This window comes from Lissotriton vulgaris, chromosome 2_1 (genome assembly GCF_964263255.1).
Source record: "Lissotriton vulgaris chromosome 2_1, aLisVul1.2, whole genome shotgun sequence".
NCBI lineage: Eukaryota > Metazoa > Chordata > Amphibia > Caudata > Salamandridae > Lissotriton > Lissotriton vulgaris.
Genome location: NC_141687.1, coordinates 1,995,118,622 through 1,995,143,197, shown reverse-complemented (window position 1 = coordinate 1,995,143,197; position 24,576 = coordinate 1,995,118,622). Strand labels below are relative to the sequence as shown.

The following is a 24,576-nucleotide window of genomic DNA, read 5'->3' as shown; positions in this document are numbered from 1 at the left end:
CATCATTACAAAGGAGGAATTTTGGATGTTTTTCTCCCAATCTTTGAGTAAATCAGGTTCAAGCTCATCAAATGTAGGAAATGTTACAATTCTTAGTCCACAGGGTATTTTCTTGTTATCCAAATACCTCTCAAGGGCAACCCAGTCCCACTACTTAGAGAGCTCTGCCTTTTTCACACGTTCTAATTTTTTGAATCTGGCTTTCAATCCATCCCCTACTGAGGATGAGGACACTATTCCTGACTTATCTGATTTGCCTAGAGTAAAAAGATCCTTGGCTAACTCCTCTCTCTCATCATCGATATGAATTTTTTAAGCGCAAACAGGTGTGCAACTGCCCTTATTGTATACAGAAAAAAGAAAGAAAAGGCAGTAAGGGATACTTCAAGGCTGCACCACCTCACTATACACAGGCCATACATACACTCATGAGTTACGTTGCCCACCTCCTCAGTCCACTGCCAAAGGACCCAACAATTCTAATACAATACAAAACGCACAGAGAGGCAACATGAACATTTTAAAGCACAAATACACAGAACATGAATCAATCCGGACTCTTCAGTGATTTGAAAAGTGATCCATTAATAGCTTCTTGGACCACTCGTGGCATACAAATGATGGACCAATACAGCCAACCCGTTTCGTCCAAGAAGGGGCTTCCTCAGGGCTGCAAACATAATACAAGTACAGTCACATATTCCAAATCATAACACTTGTAAGAAACACAATGTGCGCAAAAACAGGCAGAAAAGTGATATTCTCAATTTTTCGCTTTCAACAGTGTTCCACAGTACAATACGTGTACCGATGAAAAACATATCTCTGCATGTAACAGAAACGAAAAAAGAGCCCAGACAAAAGGGAAAAAACTGAAAATACGTATAACACCCAGTGTGTTCTTGAAAGACTCAAGAAAAGAAAACCCGACATTAACCCCACATTCGGTCATGATCAATCTAATATAATCCTAAAGTAAAACAAAAAGAATCACAATGATCATGCCAAAATTACCATACTAAAACCAGCACACTAGTTAATTAAACAATAAAACACACAGAAGCGCCTACCACATTTAACCTCAGAGACAAAGTTAAATTAAATCCTCACCAAATTTCAGAAAGCTCGAATCCTTATAATGGTAACAGTGGTCCTAGGATCATTATATCATAATACTAACAAGAAAAGATCAATGATATGACCTTATTCTGTAACACAACATCACACACCCTGCTCAGTTATAGCTAATTACCAATCCATAAATACCTTCAAAAAGTCTGTAAGGCATCATTCCATTAGTACAAATATCCGCAAGGACGCACTTTCAGTAAGTCTCCCACTTTTGATAGAGAATTCTCAGTCACTGCAACACAATAGGAATAGTCACCACCATACCACTGTAAAGAGATAAACACACAAGTGTATTTTTGAAAAACTACACCACTTTTACCTTAAAACACAGCACCAACTGTTCAATATGTGAAATACATAACAGAAATTCTTCTGTTCACTATGAAAGGTGACAACCCTAAAATTATACAAAAATATTCAAAATTATCCGTCCAGCGATCATTGTTTTCAAAAATGTTTTCATCTTTTAACAACTATTTAAAATCTCTTTTTATTTGTGTTAATACGTTTAAATAGAAAAATAGACCAACTATCCCAGCATTCACATATCTATAGTCAATATTGCATGCTATCTAAGTAATACATCAGAGAACACGCAAACCCTCATAACCGTACTATCTAGAGAAACATGTTCATTGCTTCAATAAAAAAATAAAAGAACCCCATGATTTCCAAATACACTTCGGTGATAATCTTTAATTTATCTATCCCGATCTACGGTGGTGACTTTTGGATTTGGTGGTATCTGCATTCTTGCAACCATGCAATCCAACAATCATTCACAAAAGTGTGCGACTATAACAGTAATACACACAACATTTAAGATGAACCACTATAACTATAAAGCACAAAAGTCGTCCTACCAAACTGTGTTGCAATACGCAGGTTGACGCAATGTACAAACATATTAAATTACGTCGGTCAATAGATCAAAAGAAGGGAAGAGGGAACATTTCTTTCACCTATTGTAGTAAAGGTTTCAACATTCAGAACAAACACAGCGTGTCAGCTACACATGAAACCCTCCCAGCGGGGTCTGTTTGACGGTGTCCGAAAACCAGAGAACAAACAAAAGCGCGGGGAAAGCGCATTTAGAAACCAAGAACGTCTTTTACTCCTTAACTCTTGGCAGTGATTGTACTGCCCCCTCGACACAAAGGGCCCCCACTTAATGTGAACATTAACTTACTCCTTGGCCCGCCGTAAGCCTTAAAACGTACTGAGGAAATGCATCACTCATCACATGATTTTTTAAACCAACCAGTGACGGGTACCCCCTTGTGGATATTTGTACTAATGGAATGATGCACTACAGACGTTTTGAAGGTATTTATGGATTGGTAATTAGCTATAACTGAGCAGGGTGTGTGATGTTTTGTTACAGAATAAGGTCATATCATTGATATTTTACATATATGTCTTTTCTTGTTAGTATTATGATATAATGATCCTGGGATCACAGTGGCCACTATAAGGATTCGAGCGTTCTGAAATTTGGTGAGGATTTAATTCAACTATGTCTCTGAGGTTATAAGTAGGAGGCACTTCTTGGTGCTTTATTGTTTAATAAACTAGTGGGCTGGTTGTAGTATGGTAATGTTGGCATGGTCATTGTGATTCTTTTTGTTTTACTTTAGGATTATATTAGATTGATCATGACCAAATGTGGGGTTTAATGTTGGGCTTTTTTCTCTTGAGTCTTTCAAGAACACACTGGGTGTTATACGTATTTTCTGTTTTTTCCTCTTTTCTGGGCTCTTTTTTGGTTTCTATTATATGCAGAGATATGTTTTTCATCGGTACAAGTATTGTACTGTGGAACACTGTTGAAAATGAAAAATTGAGAATATCACTTTTCTGCCTGTTTTTGCTCACATTGTGTTTTTTACAAGTGTTAAGATATGAAATATGTGACTGTACTTATATTATGTTTGCAGCTCTGAGGAAGCCCCTTCTTCGGCGAAACGCGTTGCCTGTATTGTTCCATCATTTTTATGCCACAAGTGGTCTAAGAAGCTATTAAAGGATCACTTTTGAAATCACTGAAGAGTCCAGATTGCTTCATGTTCTGTGTATTTGTGCTTTGAAATTTTCATGTTGCCTCTCTGTGCGTTTTGTATTGTAATATGCAGTAGATGTTCTACTCGAGCGGCATCTTCCTCAACTCAAACAGAAGATTTCTCAACAAGAGCAAGTAGTCAAAATCAGTATGTCTCAATTTGAGCAATGAAAGTTCAAAATATAATATTCTGTCATCTAAAAGTCATAAATAACATCCATTCAATCGAATTCAATCCACCAGGAGTCGTGTATTAATGTTCAGATCCAATTTAATTGATTAGTTTTCCACAAAGTCAATCAGCCAAGCCAACACATTTTGTCAAATAGGACTTCATCAGGGTTGCTATATCCATGTACCAAATATCCCAGCATATGAGTATTATTTCTTGTATTCCACAGAATAATATGAAGTGTTTTGACAAAATGTAACTCTTTAAAATGTATAAAATTACAATGCATGCTGGTGATGTGCTGAATTAAAACATAACCTCCTTTCAAGATTGTTAACAATTAAGCGCTGCAGTGATTTGCACAGTGACACATGCAGTATGGGTGATAATATTTTAGTTAAATATGGAAAACCTGCTGAGGAATTTGCCAATTCCATGCCACACATTCTAAGTAACCCTTCAACAGACTTTGGGCACAGACTGCAGCAGATTTCAAAACCCATGAGATGTCATAGAGAGCACCTGGAGTATGAGATTTTATTTTATTCACTTGTTTGCTGGATAATTTTCCTTTGCTCACTTTGGTTTGTACGTCATTTCTTATTAAACATGTTGATCAGGAAAGGTGGCATTTTACACGCAGCTGATAACCTAACCTGGGTTCTCAATAGAAAGGGAGATTCTGTTCCTGATTCCTTCTAAAATCCAGTTCCATCAAGACAGCCATACATCTAGCTAGGAAAGAAGGGAGGGATCTTTGGTCTGGGATGAGGAAGATGGAATCAGAGTAATAAATTTACCTGTATGCAATTGAAGCATGACCTCCTCATCTACATCCTCATCCCATTCCTTACTAACATGAGGATATGATAAAAAAGACAGAGGCCCCGATATATATGTTGGCAGAAGCAGTACTCCATTGCAACAATGACCGAGTACCCTTGCTGTCAACACAATGGTCCACCCACCAAATCCTTAGCAGCCAGATCAGGAATGACTCCTGGTGGCCATCAAAGCTAGGACCCACACCCACCGACCACCACAGAATCACCACTTATAGCAAGTTTACCATGAAATCAAAGTCAACGCTGCCTCCTCCAACTGCTTCCTCACTCTGTGCATGCTATGTAAGATTTCAAGAGACTGCCCTTACACATGAGATGCAATGTGGCACCGACCCTCATTATCAGCTGACTGGACTATGGCAACACTCTCTACGTAGGAAATACCACACACCTCCTACAGAGACTTCAAACCATACAGAACGCTGCAACCAGACTCATCCTTGACCTCCTCCAATGAACCCACACCATACCCCACCTCAGGTAACTCCATTTGGTCCCCGTACAGAAGAGAGGCCATTTCAAGCTACTGACCCATGCACACAAGGCTCTATACAACCAAAACAAGCCTACATTAACCACTTCCTGAACATCCACCAACCATTGAGAAGACTAGGCTCCGCCTCCGGATCACTTGCCCACACTCTCACATCTACCGAACCAAAGGTGGAGGACATTCCTTCACCTACATTGCATTAAAGACCTGGAACAGCCTCCCCACACAGCTGTTGACCATCATCTGACTTCTGGAATTCTGAAGGGCCCTAAAGACCTGGCTGTTTCGATTGAGCCTTATCGAGACCTGCAAGAACCTGGATACCCTATTGGGTGATTAGAATTGCTTTATAAATCCTGATTGATTGATTGATTGATTGATAGTTTGGTGATGGTGGAGTCTACTCTATCTCCGTCATGGCCAAACTTCTCAGACTGCATGATGGAGTAAAGGTCATCAAAGAATTTAGATGGGAGGACATATAGCCTTTTTTACCGCATGTCAACCCCCAAATACCCTGGTGTTAAGTGTTTTTAAAAAAAAACAATATTCCCCCTTTGCCATAGAAGATGACTCCCATGGCAGGGGGGCACTGTTTTGTCATTTATTTATGTCAAAAACAAAATCCCACTTTTGGGTTTTGCTTTTGAAAATAAAAAAAGTATGTAACTTTGCCTTGCTGTTCCATTATGTTTGAATGAGCCATAAGTCAAAGTTACAATGCATTCATAGGAATCGCATCAACAGCTACTCTCTTCGGCTATGGCCTTCAATCTCGTCCCATTGAAGAATTTTGACTTTCAAACATAGTGACTGCGTCCAAATGAAGAACTTTTCACTGTGACTTCATACAGCAGCTCCCTGATGACGACGCTCCCTCCTCAGACACAGTCTGCAGCCTTGCCCCGCTGAACTTTACTTTCTCAAAGACTTTTTCTTCAAAATTCTTCTAAGTCCAAAAGTAAGTGCCGGCCATGCCCCAGCCACTTTTTGTATCTGACTCGCACTCCATCACAGTTGGCCATATTTTGCGACCCAGTCTTGCGCAACTAGATGTCTGAAGTTGGCGCTTTGAACTTTTAGGAGCTAGGTTTTACCTTAAACTTTATAATTAATAACTCCTCTTCTACTGTTTGAATTTTTGTTGTTTTGGTCTCAAATGATTTATTAAAATGTGGTCTATGTTTCTAAATTGGTGTGGGGTTTTTCTTGTGTTCCGCTTTCACTGTATTACTGTTTGTGTGCTGCATAAATACTTTATAGATTGCCTCTAAGTGGAGCCTGACTGCTACTGTGCCAAGCTAACAGAAGATTAAGCTCATTTTCATTTAGTGATTTTTGTGTTTCACCCTTACAGGGATTGTGGCTGTTGCTTAAGCGGGATTAACACCCCACTCAACCAACAACCCAATTTCCAATAATATATAATGGGAAAATAAAATTGATGCTCCATAAAAATTGCTCAGATGCATTCCAACTGTCCATTTGGGGAATAGGGCTAAAATCTAGAGCAAGCACAACATTACGGTTCCTTGTAGAAAAGATCTGTTGAAAGAGAAAAGAAGAGGACAAAATGTGGAAGGTTAGGTAAGCAAGGTGCATAAGGACTTAAAGTAGGGAGCATAAGCTGGTGAAGACTTAATTAAAGGTCAAACTAAACTTAATCACAGACAGCCAGACAACTAGCTGCATGCCCCCTATGTCCACAACATTAATCACTTAGGGTCTGCCACCCCAGACACTGACCAGAATTGTTGTGAATAAATCACCCCTTTATCGTCCATAGGGGTATGAGTCTGTGATTTTTTTGCCCAAGAATTAGATAGAAGTGAGTCCTTCAGCTGTATGTTTTGAGGGGACATGTAGATTTTATTTTCTTCCAAAAAGAGACACACCTGTTCAACAAGAAAAGAAAACAAAATTGAGACTTACAATGAAGATAAACTGATTGGTGTCAGATGCTGGTGTGCAGTGCAGTTAATGATAGACAATCAAGTAACACTGGCAGAGACACATAGAATCATGCACCAAAAATGTGCCCTATAAAATTTAAAATATAAAGGGCCACATTTACAAGGAATTGGCGTAGGTCAGTGTCACAATTTATTTGCTGCACTACCCTATGCCAATTCCAAAAGGACAGGAATGCATCCTAATTACAAGATGCAGTGAATTCTTCTCCTTTCAACCAGTGCCAGGGCACATTTGGCAGCCATGCGCCAATGCAGGCACCCTTGCACCATAGCGCAAGGGTGTCTGTTTTGTTGGCCAGATTGTTGTGTGCAGGAAAGGGCACCTTCCGGCAAAAAAACATTAATGAGCGGCCATTTCCTCTTCCTACATGTTCTGCAGAATGCAGCACATGTTGAAAGAGGAAAAAATTAGGAGAACTGTAAACCTTTCTCCTCTGTAAGCTTGATCTAGGCAGGCACAAGGTTTAGGCGCTTCCCCAGGTTTATCTAATGTTGTAAATCTGAGGCATCATCAAATTCCATGGTTGTTGAGTGGAAACACCCACAGCAACACCCATGGAATGCCTCTTTCACGGAGAGTAGGCGAGGCAGCAACTTTCGCTGCCTTGCCTTACTTCATATCTATATGGCCATGAAAAGTTACGCAGGATGGATTTATGTGGCCTTGTAGTTATGACTAAGCCCGGTTTGAAACTGAACACCACAAAAAGTGATGCTCTGGAGTTGCACGAGGCTTGTAAATATGCCCCCAGTCTACCTATGCTCCTCCCATCCATCACATGACTTATTATTTGGCATTAATTAATTGATGTAAGTCGCCTCTTGTAAGTATGATATCTATCTATGCATCTCTTATAGAGAAGTGTGGCTCAGGGGTTAGAGGCGGCAGACCCGGAAGCTGAGATCGGCCCTGGACCAGGGTTCAATTCCCCGCCTCGACGGGGCTTGGGCTCAATAATTTCACGGACTCGATAATTCTTGCTCCGGTGCTTACTCGACTCACGGGTTCACACTCTGCAACTCTGGGCAATAGCTTGCTTAATCTCCGCAACGGCCCCTCACGGTGGGATGCCTGGCTTTCACCTTGTGGATACCCTGCCGGGGTTATCTCACAGGGGAATACCAGGACGGGCTCCCTAAGCAAGCGCTTAGATGCCTGCGATGTGGGTGGTTTGCGCTATATAAATACACGTACATTTACATTTGTACATTATACAGTGGAATCAAAACACATAAACAGTGCCGTCTCTTAACCTCATCACTGCGGTGAGAATTCCGCCGCAGTGCTGAAGATTCCAATCGCAGGCATGGTCATGACGGCTCCCGGCCGTCATCAGCACACGCCCACCGCGACTCATGACGACCAGAGCCGCCATGAGCATCGAAGAGGTTAATGTTGCTTGACACCTGAACATAGAAATGAAAGGTTAGGCCTGGGATGTTTCTCAAACTTTCAGGCAATGGAGGCATCAATAGCAGACCTAAAGGCCTTCCTCATTGCAGTTGTCCCTAAGATTGGATTCGTTTTCTTTCTTTGTCACCTCAGTCACCAGGCCAAATAGTTGTGTCCTCTTTTATTATCTGAATGTGCTTTACCAACTGTTCCATTTAAGTTTATTTATATTGCATGGCTCACTGAGTATAAAAATAAAAAATATTTTTTTCTTTTTTCTTTTTTATAGCAGGCATTTCAGTTACTAGTGTTTTTCTTTTCAGTCCATCTAGAATACAAAGTTCATCTTCATCTAGAGGACAATCACTGCTGTGTCTTCTGGAGCCTCATAGTTTTCTGGGATGAAATTTTATTCATTTTGATCGTCTGTCTCTCCTTGTTTCATGGCGAAAGACTGTCTTTCCAACTGTGACAATAGTAGCGATTGCACTTTAAACCCACTCAAATGATACGGTGGATGTAGGACTTGCTAGATATTTAATCATCAGCCTGCTGAGTTCTGGCCATTGTTCATTTTTCACATGCCAATACATTTATTGGTGCCACATTGAATTCTGCTTGATCTCTCAAGTAGTCTGGCAATATTTTCTGTATTGTCATAGTTATTGCTGATTGCTCCTGAGTTTCCTGCACCTGCGTGTTTGAATTAAGTCCTACATCTGGGAAAAACCATCCCATCGCAGAGGATGGTTGACCTAATGCTGCTGAAGTTGATTTAGTAGCACCTGTATGTTGGAATGGAGCTGCTGCAGTTGCAACATGCTTCTGGACTCGAAGATACCACCATGTTCTCCAGAGTTTGGTAAAGGCAGCACTTCAGTTCTTCTTTACCTTTGAAGTTGCAATATTCCACCTTCAAATTCAATTGCTTTCTCGATGATCCATTTGTTATAAAAGGAGACATCCAGTGTTGAAAAATAAATGAAAGAATATAGCCCTTGTTTTTATCAATGATCCATTATAGTAGCACAGCCATACTCTCCAGAAGACAATATCTTGTTGCAGCCTGAAATAAGTATCTAGAAGAAGGATTAAGTTGTTGACCAAACCAGCCGCTTCTTAATTTACATTGGAATATGATCCTTTCTTCTTATGCAGATGGCTCGCAGGAAGTGCAACAACAGAATGGTTTTTCTCATGGTACAATCTCCCTTGCAGAATTCCTGTGTCAAACTCTCAAAGGCCACTAGCATTTGTATCAGGCAACCTATTAACCTTCATTTGTCAACCTCAATTGTCATGTCTGTTATGTTCTTTCCTTTGTAGCATATACTCATTTCTAGACCTGTACTGCTCAAGCAGGCATTGGAACATCTAGAAGGTGAAATTCCAATGGGATGGGTTCTCTTGTATGAGGGTTATTATAAGGATTATCTTAGCTAGTTAAATGATCCTGCTTGAGTCCTTGAAGGAATGGCTGAAATGTGTGCACATCCTATGCCTGGGGACCAGTATGCTGTGGACTACTACTTCTTTTTTGAAGAAATCTTGTTAATTTAGGTTGTTGAAATGAGCTGAACATAGCACTTTGATGTGTCTGCCTTCCGCCAAGGCTTTCACAATATTAGTGCCATTGTCAGTGGCAACAAAGCCAATGCTGAGAGCCCTGTGTCAAAGCCATTCATAGACTTTAGGAAGAAATTTGTCCAGGTTGTTGGCTGCTGTGTACGATCTGCAACAGTTGTAAGCCAGCATATGCCTTGAAAAGTATCAGCAATTGTGGCACTAACAGTTAGCCTTTGTTTAATCCCCTTGAAGGTGGCCCTGCGTGCAGTGATGCACATGTAGTCTGTAGTTTCACAACTGGTCCACGTCTTTGTTGAGATGGAGGGACTGCCCAGCACTGTCTTTCACTGCAACAACAACCAATTCCATTATTTGATGGGGCAGCTCGGGCAATGCAACATTTGAAAAATGGGTCTGGTTTGGATTGGAACCTTCTATTTTGGACAAAAGGCCTCCACAAGATCCAGAAACCACTCCTTCCACCAAAGAAAAAAGGAGAATATCAATCACTAACACTTTGGATACTTTCCCATTGTATAAATAGACCAAATTATGGGTTTGGTGGTAGATGTCTCATTGAACTAAATCTTTATAGAGCATTGATGTGGGTTTTTTTTGTGATGGTCCCACCTTTAGTGACTTCCGTTGGGTAGGCTGCTTGGGCATCATGGCATCCCTCACTCCCTTGTGCCATGCTTAGGTTGATGCAGGTAATGAGTGCACACTTTGGGTGATAGTGTTGCTTCTTATCATCTTCATCAACATCCCCTCCTAACTATACAAGTTCTTCTCTCTCAGGAAAAGCCATCTTTTTTCAAGTGTTATTCCCGCAGGATTGGATGTTGTTTTTTTCATAAGAGCTAATTCGCTCGAGTCCCATAATGTTCACCTGGCTTCTCTCAATGCATTGATCCAAAGAAGAGGATGCAGCAGAGATTGCAAACAAAGTATGAGTGATGTTTTCAATTAGAATTCAAATCCAAAATGATCAAGGGCTCAAAAAGAAAACAGGGAGGAGTCTTGAGGACAGGAAGTGTAAGATGATACTCAGGGTACAGTAGCCTCATGCTGTATGGCCCTTCCCCCACACAGAAAAATAAAAAGATGCATTTCAATCTAAACATTTACACAAACTCTCCACTGGGATAAACATTAAACTTTAAACTTTAAAAGGAAATTATGAAGTTCAATTATCGGTTCCTGGAATTAAAACTACAACTCCTCATAATTCGGTGTTTCAAGCAGCATGGTGTAGCTACATAATCTTAGACTCATATCCTTAATGTAAAATATTGGACTTTTTGCAAAATTGCACAGGTGTGAAGGAAATGTAGCCTCTATGAGGACCAGCAAGGATACATTTGCCACCGTAATTTTATGACAAATATAAGGCCTAAAACACTGATCTGAATTTTTCAGGTGCCATAGGTAGTGTGAAATTCCAATGGAGGTGAAGTTAGGAGTATGCAGGTTTTGTGAGGTTAACATTGTGGGTTCACATTGTCATATGTGTGTGGTTAGAGTGGAGGAGAAAGACATCACTTAGAATAAAATGTAAATTTACTGCATTAACAATTTAAAGAAGGATGGTTGCCAATAGCATCAAACATTTTTTGATGAACTTGACCTGTATTGTTCCATTTATAACCGTATATTACCTCAATGTGGTTAAGAAATAGGACGGGGAGATAGGTCACAATCATTACCTTACATTAGGTAAATTGTCCTATGTTTTTGTATCTCAGAATGCCTTTTCACTGAATGCTGAGAATATGCATACTGAAGGAAGCATTTAAGAGCCTATATCAAAGTTAATATGCACAGAGTTCGGTCATGAATAATGTGATGAAAAGTTCAAGGCAAAGATGTCTTTAGACTTCAAGCGTATCAGGAGATCTCTTGTACACCGTTGAACTTTAGTTGTTACCTTTTTGGATAGTATGTGCCACCCTACCCTATGGTTTAACCTGTATATTTGTCTGTTGTATGTATGTGGCATTACTGTTGCACGAACATATCTAAAAGGCAACAAAAAGCTGTACAGGTTAGACAAGCATAAAGTCAACAACTATAGAGGAGGTAGCTGGTTTGTGCACTTTTAATGTGTTCTGATGTAGTGTTCTTTAAAAAGGTGAATCATCACCTCTTTCCTAAATCAGAGCACCATTGCGGGTGGTCCTGAAGGATATGGGGATGTTGTTCTCGATTCTGGGTGCATAGATAAAATGGCCTGCTGTCTTGTTCTTTATGTTTTTACAACATTTAGTCTCCACTCCTATGGTGTTATGGCTGCAGGTGTGCTGAGAACCATAAGAGATGCTGAACTTGTCTGAAAGATAAACAGGTGTGCTGGTTATGATGGCTTTGCAAAAGATGCAGCTGGTTTTGTTGATGGTGTTGGCTGGCAAATGGAGTAAATGGAGTTCCATTAGAATGTGGATGATGTGATCTTATTTCATCATGCTGTATATGATATGCACTGAATCTAGGATGCCTTAAAGGGTGCCAGAGTGTAATCTGAGAGACCATGGATCAGGGCGTTACCACCATCCAGATTAAAGAATACACAAACTTCAACATCCGTTCTGAAGTCACTTTCTGAAGAAAACAGTTTCACTTTCTTTAGAAGAGAGAGCAGGTACCAGGCCATCTTAGAAACTGTTTCACTTTCTATAGAAGGGATATCTGGTTCCAGGCTGTCTTTGTGTTATTAGCCAAAGTGTTCCTTGAGGGTGAGGTCAGTGTGCATGACTAATCCAAGCGACTTCGCAATCAGTGAAAGTTGGGGTTCATGTCATTGATCCATATTTGTAGTGTTTCCATGTGGTCGGGATGAACTTCAGGTAGGTGCTGAGCATCTAGGTTTGTATGTAAGCATGAGCGAATTTTGCGGATCTCGCGTTCGCGAATTTTGCGGATTTGCGGATTCGCAATCCGCAAAATCCGCAAATTCCCGCGAATTTGCAGATTTTTTTTTTTTTGTGTTCGCCCGTGTTTCTGCCAGTTCGCGAGGGTTTTGTACACTTTCGCAAATTGCGAACTTACCTGTCGGGTCGCAAGTTTCGCGAACTTGTTGTTTCTACGTGTCCAGCCTGTTTGGGACACTCTTCTTCATCACTGCCACTCTCTGTCACCACTGCCACTCTCTGACTACTCATGCCACCCTCTGGCCCACCCATGCCACCCTCTGTTTCATCACCACACCCTCTGGTTGTCCAGTGTACATTATTTTCGGCAAAGCAAAGCACACCTTCCCTGCCTCAAGTGACCTGAATTAATTTGGGTCTGATTAATGTGTCACAGAATATTTTTTTAGCTGGCACCTGCTTCCTTAGTGCGCCCTGATTAGTGATCTTTTGCACTTGCTAAGTGCTTTCATTGTTGCAAAATTAGTTACAACACCTGCCCTGCCCCAACTGACAATAATGAATTAGGGGCTGATTAATGGATTTTAACTTCCAGCCTGGCTCCTGCTTGTCTCCCTTAGCTGTAATTCAGGATCTTTGTGGCATATGTGTAACTATTCTGAGGTTCAGAGCAGGGTCACATAATAGTTTCAACTGGCAACTGAACTCTGGAGGGGCCCCTCAGGAAGCACTACAGGAAATGGCTACTAATGATGAGCCTGAACTTTTGAACCTGGTAAGTAGTTACTTTCAGTTTTGCTAAGATCGTCTTTCTGCAATTTTGCACTTATTCGCGGGGCGCGAACTCACGCGAACAGTGCGAGCAGTGCGAGCAAAATCCGCTGCTCGCGGATTTGCGGATTTTGCGGGAAATTCGCAAATCTCGCGGATTGCGGATTTCCCGAAAATCCGCAAAATCCGCGAGCGGAACGGATTTTCCGCCCATGCTTATTTGTATGATCTGCAGACAGTGTTTTAGGTGTTGAATATCTGAAGCAAAGAAGACTTTAAAACAGAGTTGTCTATCATCCACATAATGGTGGATCTTGAGGCTGTAATCTGTTCAGTTTACTCTGACATTTCCTTCTCAAACCCATGGAGTTATGGTATATTATGTTATGCTAGCTTGTACAACTTATTGCTTTAGAAATGGAATGAAATGTTTCTGTTTGAAGAGCATTAAATATTTAATGGCAAAATACCAGTGATACTTAAAATGTATTAGCATGTCACTTTTTGGGTCAATGTGTTTGTCTTGGAATCATATCTGATAGATTGAAATTCTGCTTATTTCTGAAATAGTGCACCAGTGTCCTATTTTAGCTTCTTCGAATGGCCATGTCTACAACTATAGACGTTCAATACAACTTGGAAATGTTTCAAAAAATAAGCTCATACCGTCAGATATGGCTTTAGAATTTAGCAATGATAAACACTGCAGTGTGCATTAATATGGTAAGTAATAAATCATGATGGCAAACCAACATTAATTCTTCTTACGGGTTGAATGCATCCACGTTGTTACCTTTGTGCACAAACGAATATTCATTTATCAATGAATGATTGTAAAATGGCTGACGCTGTTGTGAAAATGTCCGATGATTAATTGCTTCTGCTTTTGATTTAAGGTCACTTTGGGTCCGGTGTTGCATCTTACTTCATCTTCCTGAGATGGTTATTTGGAATCAATATCGTACTTACCATAATGACAGGAGCCTTTGTTGTACTGCCTGAGGTAAGATCCCTTCCCTACATCCATTTACATAGTTAAAAGAGACTAGCTCAAGGGCTCATCCGAAAAAAATCTATTCAATCAACCCAGAACTATCAGATATAGTTGTACTCGGGTGAATTATCCTTCCAAAAATTAGCATTGCGTTGAAAATTGATGGCATTATTATTTTTGTAGATAACGTGCTTGACACCCTATTGTCAGTCATGATTCTTGTCCTGAGTAAAAATGGAAATGATGCTGCCCATCTATGGATTTACATTACTGTACCTATACGTCAAGTTGATTATAGGAAGATGTGTATACTCAATGAAATGTACAGTAAGTAATGTAAAGGTATGTACCATGTATCAAACATCTTAGTATCCCCTTAACAACTTATATAGGACCAACAACAATTTAATTTTCTTTCATCTTATATTTGATCACTGACAATATTGGGGTCATTTAGACCGGCATTGTAAAAATGGGCGCAAATACACCCTGACATAAATGAAATCTGCAGCTTTTTGCACTCTCTGGTGTTTTTGCACCTGATAATTATCTGTGTGCGTAAACTCGGAAAAACGAGCACAAACTATATTTGGATCTGGTTTACAGAACATGGTGGGAAGTGCTTTTGCAAGTGTTTGAGCAGGTCCTAATAGGAAGTAGTGAAAACATACGCAAAAAATGTGTTTGCCTTTTAACATAATAAGTTGAATGTAAATACCCTCTGAAGGCTTATATAGCACACAGAGGCTGTGAGATTTATTTGTATCTATTTCAATGTTAACTACATAACAAAGGTCAGAAAAAATCATGTATGCATTTTTTCTAAAAAGCTGTTTGTGAAGCTATCACTCTACGATTAGAACTAACACCATGAAAAGTTCATTTTACGTTAAGCTGTGGAGCTTGTACAAGTCAGGCAAGGCCTTTGTTACATATGCTTTTCACTGAGAAAAGAGGATAAAATGAGACCTTTCATATATTTTAACCTAGAAACATGTTTGTTTAGGACAAATTTAAAGGGCCGTTCACATGGAATGATTCTTAATCTAGAGAGAGCTATTCAGTGGGTTTCAGTGTCTAAGTGGAGACATGTCATATTCAAAGATACCATCAGCTGCACCACCTACACTGGCACCCTCACTAGCTACATGAAACACCTCATGTTCAAGATACAAATCACAGCCAACTTCTTCCTGAGCAGAACCTGGGTATACAGACCACCAGGACTCACACCAATTTTGCCTGAAATATCACAGACTTTGTGACACCCCTTCTCATAAATGCCAGCAACTTCATCAATCCTTAATGCCTCTATCGACTCAGCTACATTCCTGGACACTTGTAAAAATGCCTCCTTCATGCCCCTGCTCAACTAACCCTCCACTGACACAGCCATACTTTCCAACTACAGACCCATCTCCCTCCTAACATACCTTGCAAAGGCAGTGCTTAATTTCAGCAACTGGCTGCAGGTGGGGGCCACTGGCCCTTATTTTTGGGCACCAGAACTTATTTTTCCTCATCAGACTTTGATATACATGTCTGGTGCTGGATTCAAAAGGTATGAGGGAATTAAGAGTATGCGGCCTTTGTATTTGAGATTATGATCTTTTGTTGTGCTGATGGCAGCTTCTGAGCATAAGTTGGGGCATCAGCAATTATTATTTTATAAATTAAGCTAATCAATCAACACCTCACCGACCACCTAAGTAGCCACCAGCTGCTCAAAGCCACACAATCCAGATTCAGGCCCAACCACAGTACAGAAACAGCTCTCATATCTGCCAATGACAACATCCTCATGATCCTTGACAGAGGATTCTCTTATTTATTTATTTATTTATTTTCTAAACTTATAAAGCGCAAACAAATACCACGAATGGTGTCTCGGCGCTGAGCAGACAGAGAGGCACCTCCTGTGCATTATTGAATGAATAGCCAGGTCTTCACTTGCTTTCTAAAAATCATCAGTGAAGAGCTGCTTTTTATATGGTGGGGCAAGGTATTCCAGAGCTTCGAGGCGGCCACCAAGAAGCATCATTCTCCTGGACCACTTTGCAGCATTTGACAGGGTCTCTCACCCCATCTGCATCAGGCATGTGCACAATAATGGCATCTAATTATCTGCTCTCTGCTGGATCTGCCCCTTCCTAACAGATAGAACATAAGTTGTCAGGGTGACACCTTATTCCTCTTAAGCAAGCAACCTCATCTATGGAGAGCCTCAAGGTTAATTACTCATCCCCGCCCTCTTCAATTCATACATGATCCTTCAGCCAACGTCATTCGGGCTTATGACATCAGAATCTTCCCTTATGCTGACAACATGCAACTCATACCCTTCCTCCAAGACAAGTCAACACCATCACTGCAACCTGTTTCCACGCCCTGAAGGTGCTGTGAAAGAGTTTTAAGTGGCTACCAAGCAACATTAGAAAAATAATCACTCATACCTTAGTCACCAGCAAGTTGCCCTACAGGAACATCCTTTATGCTGGGATCACCAAGCAACTCATCAGAAGGCAACCATCTAGACATCTGCATTCAGATTCATCTACAACCTCCCACACAGAATCACATCACATAACACCTGAGGGAGCTCCACTGATTTCTAATACACAAATGTGCTTATTTCAAACTCCTCACACACACATTGAAGACAATACACAACTTAGGCCCCTACCTGAATAGTCACATCTCCATCCATTAACCAAACAGACATCTCCACTCCACAGGACTCCTACTTGCACACAACCCACACATTTACAGAACCAAATCAGAAGGATGGGCATCCTCTTACATCACTCCTAAAGCATGTAAAAACATCCCACTCCACATCAGAGCCTCATCCTCTCTTCTTGAATTTCACAAGAAACTAAAGGCCTGGCTTTTAAGTTAACAAACATACCTTAGGCAGAGCTAGGTGCACACACCTGATCAGTGCCAAGATACCCTAGCAGGTGATAGTCTGCTTTTCAAATACACATATCATACCAAAGTATGACATAATATAAATATTTGTATGCAAATAGAGGATATTTACATCATAAATATACCGTCTTATGTAATCTTTAGAAAGCATCAGCTTTCCCAATTCTATTTATCTTTGCTAGTTCTTGCATGGCCACAGAGCTCATACCCGGAATTTAGCAGTAAATAGAGTAAAAATTATTTACTAGATTGCCAGCACTGCTTTTTAGAAGTGAGGAGATGGGTGTATGTTTTAATCGGCCACAAACTCTAGCAGCCATCACAGAGGACCTTATCATGGTGGTCACTGGACATGTTGCTTGTCAGAGGACTGAAACATTGCTTCACGTACACTGCAGGAGATGGTCCCACATACATATTGGATCCTTTGATCATTGACTTTCACAAGGTTAACTCCCCAGTGCGTAAATATTGGAAGGTGGTGAATTATTACAGAGGAATGACAGAGCAGAGGGATGGGTAAGCTGACTATTGCATTGACTGTATAAATAATTGGGGAGACCCATGGCTCTCGCCACCTCCCACAAACATGTCCAACTGACTCTATCAAATGCTTTTGCTGCATCGATTGGTATCACCACAAGCGGGCCTGCATTTGCCATAGGCAGATCTGTAGAGGCAATTAATAAGAGAGTTGGATCATGCAGCGTGGTGCATGGGCTGAAGCCCCTTTGATCAGTATTTATTACCTGATTATTTATTTTTGACAATCTAGCTCATAAGATTCCTGCAGAGTCCTAATAATCGCTGTTAAGAAGTGAAAAAATGCTGATATGACTCCACTACCCCTCAATCCTTATTTGGCTTCACAATCAGAGATCTGCGCTTAATTCCATGAGATTGGCATTGCACCCCCCTTCCATACATGTCTCATTAAACATACTGGAACTACTGCCTCCTTTATTGCAGTATACACCTGGGAGCTTGTACCATCCGGCAGTGCGCCTTTCTACGTCCAGATTTATTTATTTAGAACAAAATCTCTTTAGATGTGGGAGTTTCCCCACTAAACATTATCTTGTCTCTCGAGTTTCGACTGATGTCTCATTTGAATACAAGCTTAGAAATACAGTACATATTAATGGTCTATCTTTTCTCGATTATATGTCCAATTCCCCTTATCATCAATATAAAACTCTCCAGTATCATTCCCCGTTCTGTCTCTTCAAATTCAAAATGTCTTAATTTATTCACCTACCACCTATCCCTCCCCTTTCTAATAGATCTTTCATTGCATCTGTGCTGTTGAATTATTCCTGTTATAAATATATTAGTCCTGAGAAACTCTCACAATAAACTCAAGAGAGCTGGAATGTTGACAATAGTTTATAGATTGGCATGCCTAGTTGGCAGGACGTTCGTACTATGTAAAGAACCAGTCCCCCACATGCATCAACGTGTTTAGGAAGTGCAAACGGTGCGAATCGGTAAATTCGGCCGTTTGCACTTCCTAAATACGTTTTTGGGATGCATCAAACACTTTTTCAATATTCGCATTTTTTTGCATTTCTTAAAAATGCGAATGCATTTAAGGAATCGCATTTGTGCGATTCCTTAAATGCAATGCATCAATTAAAAAAAAAATGTGAATTTTGAAATTGGAAGTGCAAATTAACACGAGGTTGACCCTCGTGTTAATTTGCAAAAATCTTTCAAAATGCAAAAAAATGCATTTTTTACACTGTCATGTTACAGTCACACATGTCCTTAGGACATGTGTGTTTGAAACATGCACTTTCAAATACATTTCAGGGGTGCAGGGGGGGGGGGGGGAATGCATCAACAAATTGCGAATTCGTAAATGCCTTCCCATTGACTCCTATGGGCCTTTCGGCCCATAGGAATCAATGGGATTTGCGAAAAAGCAGTTAGGAATTCGGTATTTATTTGCGATTCGGTAAAAATTGCGATTTTTACCGAATCCCAAATAAATACCGAGAAAAATGATGCATAGCATTTTGCAATTCTTAATTTGCGATTCGGTAATTTTCGCAAATTAAGAAATGCAAAATGTATGAATGATGCATGTGGGGGAGTGTCTCTTACACCTAGAAAACCAATGTCATCTATTAAGCTTCCTAATTTTCATGTGCTCTACCTGCGCTTGGAATGCGCATATGGTTTGTGCAGTCACACTGCACTCATTACTTCTCCTCTTCTATTCTTCAACAAACATTGTATTACAATGATTTGTCAGAATGAATTACAATGATGATGCAATAGAAGAAAAAAACATAGCTGTTCAAAAAACTGAGCCCAAATCCACAAAATTTAAACAGTTTCTCATGAATAACACAAGTGGACATCGATGGTAAACATGCATTTTATGCTGCCATAACCATTTTCTGCATGGCTGGATTTAAATAAGCCAGTGGGAGCACAACTTTAATTTCTTGGTATGTATAGCCAACTTCCTATCTAGATAAACAGTTGTCTTTTATGTTTTTAACACAAGTCATGAATAGTTCCCTTCTCACCATGGTTGCACACGATGAGACAGCAGGTGGTTATCTGTCAGCTCAGGTCTGCAAAGTAGACCCCCCCCTCCTGCTATGCCACCTAGAGTCATCAGGGCCGGACTGGCCGTAGCGGGCACCGGGCATTTCCCTGATTGGCTGCCAGGGTGGGGGCGTTTTTGTGACTGCCGCCAGGGTGGGGGCCACTTTTGTTACCGGGGGCAGTTTCGCAGCATAGCTGCTGCAAAATCGGCCACCTGTAACAAAATTAGTGCAGTGTTTTCCATGTCATCCCCAATGCGACCGGTCAGACTGAAATGCCCTGGCCGGTTTACGTTCCCAGTCCAGCCCTGAGAGTCATATGCAATTTCCATTAACCCTTTAGAGGTGGGGGAACCTCTGCATTGGCCGCTAGTTACCGGGGCACGGGACACACACACATGAGATAGTATCGTGGGTCCGAGCTGGAATCCCGCGCGATTCCATGCAACTTTATTTATCCCCTCGGAACCGGGCCCAGACCCTGGGGTGTATGTTAATACAATGACTGACTCACTACAACCCTCACCCACTGAGGTCTACATGCCTGACAAGATTTTCCTGAGGACTTCCTGTCTGTCGCGGTCTAGTCCTCTGTCGTCATGTGACTCACCAAGGCACGCCAAGCGTGATGTAACGCGGCGGACAGCCATTTCACGACTGTGTTGCAATGGACAAGAAGGCTCTCCATTTGTGGAGTTCGCACGAGCTTCTACTTCGAGTTAATAAAATATAATAAGCAGTACTGCACCAAAGTGTCTGTCCTCATTATTAGAAGGGCAGAACCTCAAATTCCACGGTGTCGACGAGGCGGAGAACCCACTTATCACCTCCACGCCGATAATTCCTCAGGGAGAGCCAGCACATACATGGCAGGATCCACCACTCGACCGGCCTGCTGTTGAGAGACCTGTTCACCTTCCAGGGGTGTTGGCGCACTGATCGGCATGCTTTCTGGTCCTTCTGAAGTTCCCCAGCTGCAGCTGCCACCAGTAGGGTGGACTGCAGGGTGATCCACCACGCCCCCTCAGCAAGGGGGCCACTCCAAGGATTCCTTCCCTTCTCCCCGGCTCAGCTCAGCCGGCAACGTAGCTCAGCCGGCAACGTAGCGCACAGCACGCACGCATCCATGCTCCATTGCCTGCCAAGGTCCAGTGGCTCCTGTGAGTACCCTGCCACCAGCGTCCTCTGCCCACACCCTCGGGTTCCCGGCTCTAAGGACACCAGCCAGAGCCCTACCCTTTGCAACGCCGCACCGTAACATCAGCGCTCTACACTGTGCCACACCGCACCTGTACCCGTATGCAAGGCGCCCGCCTTCCTTGCGCACAGATCTTCTCCTTAATGAACCCAGCCCACTTTCTCCCTAAACTAGGGGAACCGGTCATGATTATTTAGCCAGCTGCTGCTGCTGCACTTGAGTGTTTAGCAATTGCAAGGCCTTTGTAGAAACATCAAAGATTCATTCCAAACAAACTCCATTTTAAATGGCCCACTGTGGATGGCGAAATAGCCTAATTGAAAGTAGATATTCATGCTTGGCCTTCCCACTATCCCAAGCAGCTCCCTGATGCTAATGGGGGTACCAATCAAAAACTACCATAGCCCCTACCAGTGATTATTTCCAGAGGAGCCCATGAGCTTTTGAGGGACCATAGCATGAGTCATATTTCTAGGCTTACCATTCCCTTCCTCTCACTCTCATTGGAGATGGAGGCCCCATTCAAGCATTCACCTTACCCAGAGAGCATGACTCTGAACAAAGGAGATACAATCGCCCTCTAGCTCCTAAACTACTTTGCAGTATTCAGCATGGTCTCCTACCCTATCTTCAGCCCACATCTACACAATATCAGAATCCAAGGACACTTACTCAGATGAATCTTCTCCTTCCTGACTGGAAGGACCCAGTTAGTTAGTTAGGAACCATACATCTTGGACAGCCGTGACCTCATCTGCGGAGTTCTGCAAGGATCCTCCTTGAGCCTGACCGCATCAGAGCATACATGATCCCTCTAGCCAGCATCATCTGCTCTCAAAACATCAATGTCCTCACCTATGCTAACGAAATGCAGCTAATTCTCTCCTTCATGGACAAGATGCCCAGTACTTGGATCAAGTTAAATAACTGCATGACTGAAATCATCCTCTGGATGAAGACCAACTGTCTAAAGCTGAACACCTACAAGACCGAAAACGTGACCTTTGGGAAGAGCACTTCTCCTGGTAGCAAACAGAGTTTGGACCGACACCCACCTTCCACTCCAAGAACCTCGGGATCGTCATTGGCAGCAAACTCAACATGACCCCACAAGCGGATGCTGTCACTGCCTCATGCTTTCATACCTTGAACATTAACATTTTTAAAAGGCTTCCAGTCAGCACCCAGAAACCCATGAGCATGCCCTGGTCGCTAGAAGCTGAATAAATGGCTTTTTGAATAGTCCAACTAGGCACCTAGTTTGGCTAGACTCACACCTTCTCAGCAGGCTCCTGACGGACAGTGCGTTCTACAAATCTGTATATCGCAACCTGGGTGTGATCTTTGGCCCAAACTTACAACTTGACTTGCACGTCAATAAGACCATCTCTACTTGCATGATGCTGCTACGCATGCTGCGTAAAGTTCTGCCCCTTCTCCCCGCCCAGGCCAGACCGGAAGTAGTTCGCGGGACCATACTGAGTCGTTTAGACTACTGTAACGCGCTGCTTCTGGAGGCCCCAAAAAATCTGCTGGGGAAGCTGCAACGGGTGCAGAATATGTCTGCCAAGCTGGCTCTCTCTCGCCCCAATTTTAGCTCCTCCACCTTAGCGTTAAGGGACATACATTGGCTGCCGGTACACCTGCGCGTACTGTATAAAGCGGCGTGCTTGGTGTTTAAGGCAGTGCATCGACAGGGCCCGGTGCCGCTGCAGAACATGTTTGCCTGGTACTCTGCCCCGCAGCTCCTCCGCTCTTCCTCGGCACATCTGCTAGTGGTCCCTAGGTTCCAGAGAGTCAGGATGGGTGGCCGTTCGTTTAGTGTTGCTGCAGCCAAACTTTGGAACTCCCTGCCACTCTCTTTGAGATGCCATAGGGAATACTATCCATTCAGAAAAGCCCTAAAAACGCACCTCTTTCCCAAAATTGTCTGAGCAGTGATAGTGTTGGGGACTGAACTTCAAGCGCCAGGATGCCCTCTGGGTGACAGGACCGCGCTCTACAAGTATACCTACATTGCATTACATTACATTACATACAGTAAGTGCCCTGTGAATCAAGACACTCCCGCGCATATGGAGTGCATCTGCGCTCACTGACTCGCAAATCTATCCCATTTAACTTTTAAATACTGCACAGATTTGCGGTATTGGTCCCATACATATAGTCCAGGTATTTAAACATATCAAGCAGGTAATTTTATCATGACATAAAAGCATCACTGTTGAGATGGTTCTTCAAAACTCAACTGAGTGAGTACAGTTTCCAGAAATCTACAGTAGTGTGTAATCCATCAACAGTGGTTTTGATTGCTTATCAGGATAGACTGGAAAACAGCAGGGAAGCTGGACAGTCATTGACAATTACCTCAAAATTAGAAAGATTTGGCAATTTTGAAAGCAACTTACTGAGTAAGCATTGATCACACACATGAGCACTGATAATCTCTCTCACAGAGGCATCACTGATGAATTCAATATTTTCAACTTGTAATTAAATTAGCTGTAAATGTTGTTCATTGTGTCTTGAGAAAGACTTTCATTCACTGACAGAAAATATTATAAATACTAAGAGGCTTATTTACAAGCCCTTTGCACCACCGGTACATCACTTTTTCCCATATCTATAGTGACACACTGGCAGTGTAAGGGACATGTAGATAAGCACCTAAATATTTAAAAATGGACTTCAGCAGAAGAATGAGTGCCAAGGTTTTGACTAGAAGAATGAAAACTAATATACACATATCTTACATGTGAGACTGTGTTTGATGATTACTAAAGATAAAAGGGCAATCAATTGTAAAAGAAAGAATTTGGAACAGTGAATATGTTATCAGCCATTAAATCCACAGTATCAAAACAAGCTGAGCAGGATATTTCCTATGTACTTGTTTTTATCTAACTCCTGTCTGCCTTTCATTTTAACCTAAAGAAATGAGTGGAAATGTAATTCTGCTCCAGGAGTTGGCGGAATTTAAGAACTCCGCGCTACGCATGTAACATGGAGTTCCCGCTAAATTCTGCCATCCAGCGCACAGCGGAATTATTTTTACATCGCTGTGCATGAGCCACACTATGGTGCGTGCTGGTGAGCGCAAAGAGGTTTACCAACTGCAAGCAAGTGAGAGGGAGATTTGCTGGTCGCTAGCCTGGCTTCCGGTTTCAACTGTGCCTTCTGCTGCCATTTTTGTGACGCTGGTGAGCGCGAGTGGCTGGGGCTGTGGCTGCATCTTGAGCAGATTGTCTACTCTCGAATCAGCTAAACCTACTTGAAAAGATGTTGTGAAGTTAATATTCTATTCCAACAGACCATTCAGGTTTTTTCTTAGTGCGGGGAGCATTTTTTAAAAATGTCCTTATTTTTATCAACAAGAAGGAAGTGCCCCATAGACACCAACGTCCTGTTCCTGTCCAGCAAGCCAGTTTCCTTCTAGTGCTTTGTCCATCTCCTGGTCACTTTTCATTTAGATTTCAAGGTGGAAGGACGCACTCTCTTTATCTGCTGCATGTCTACCAAAAACGTTTGTATATGGGGTGTTTTTTGTGTGATAGAGGGCATGCACCAGTATTTATTTGTACTTTGTACTTTACTGTTACTTTTTACTGTGGTGGTGGCATACAGT

General features: G+C 41.8%; 1 protein-coding gene across 1 annotated transcript in view; it reads left to right on the top strand.

Moving 5' to 3' along the window:
- TMC3 (transmembrane channel like 3) overlaps positions 1-24,576 on the top strand; it is a 584,800-nt gene that overhangs the window by 240,048 nt on the left and 320,176 nt on the right. The window contains exon 5 of the mRNA XM_086958221.1: positions 14,167-14,273. Coding sequence (XP_086814347.1) covers positions 14,167-14,273 — 107 coding nt within the window. The remainder of the gene's footprint in view (positions 1-14,166; positions 14,274-24,576) is intronic.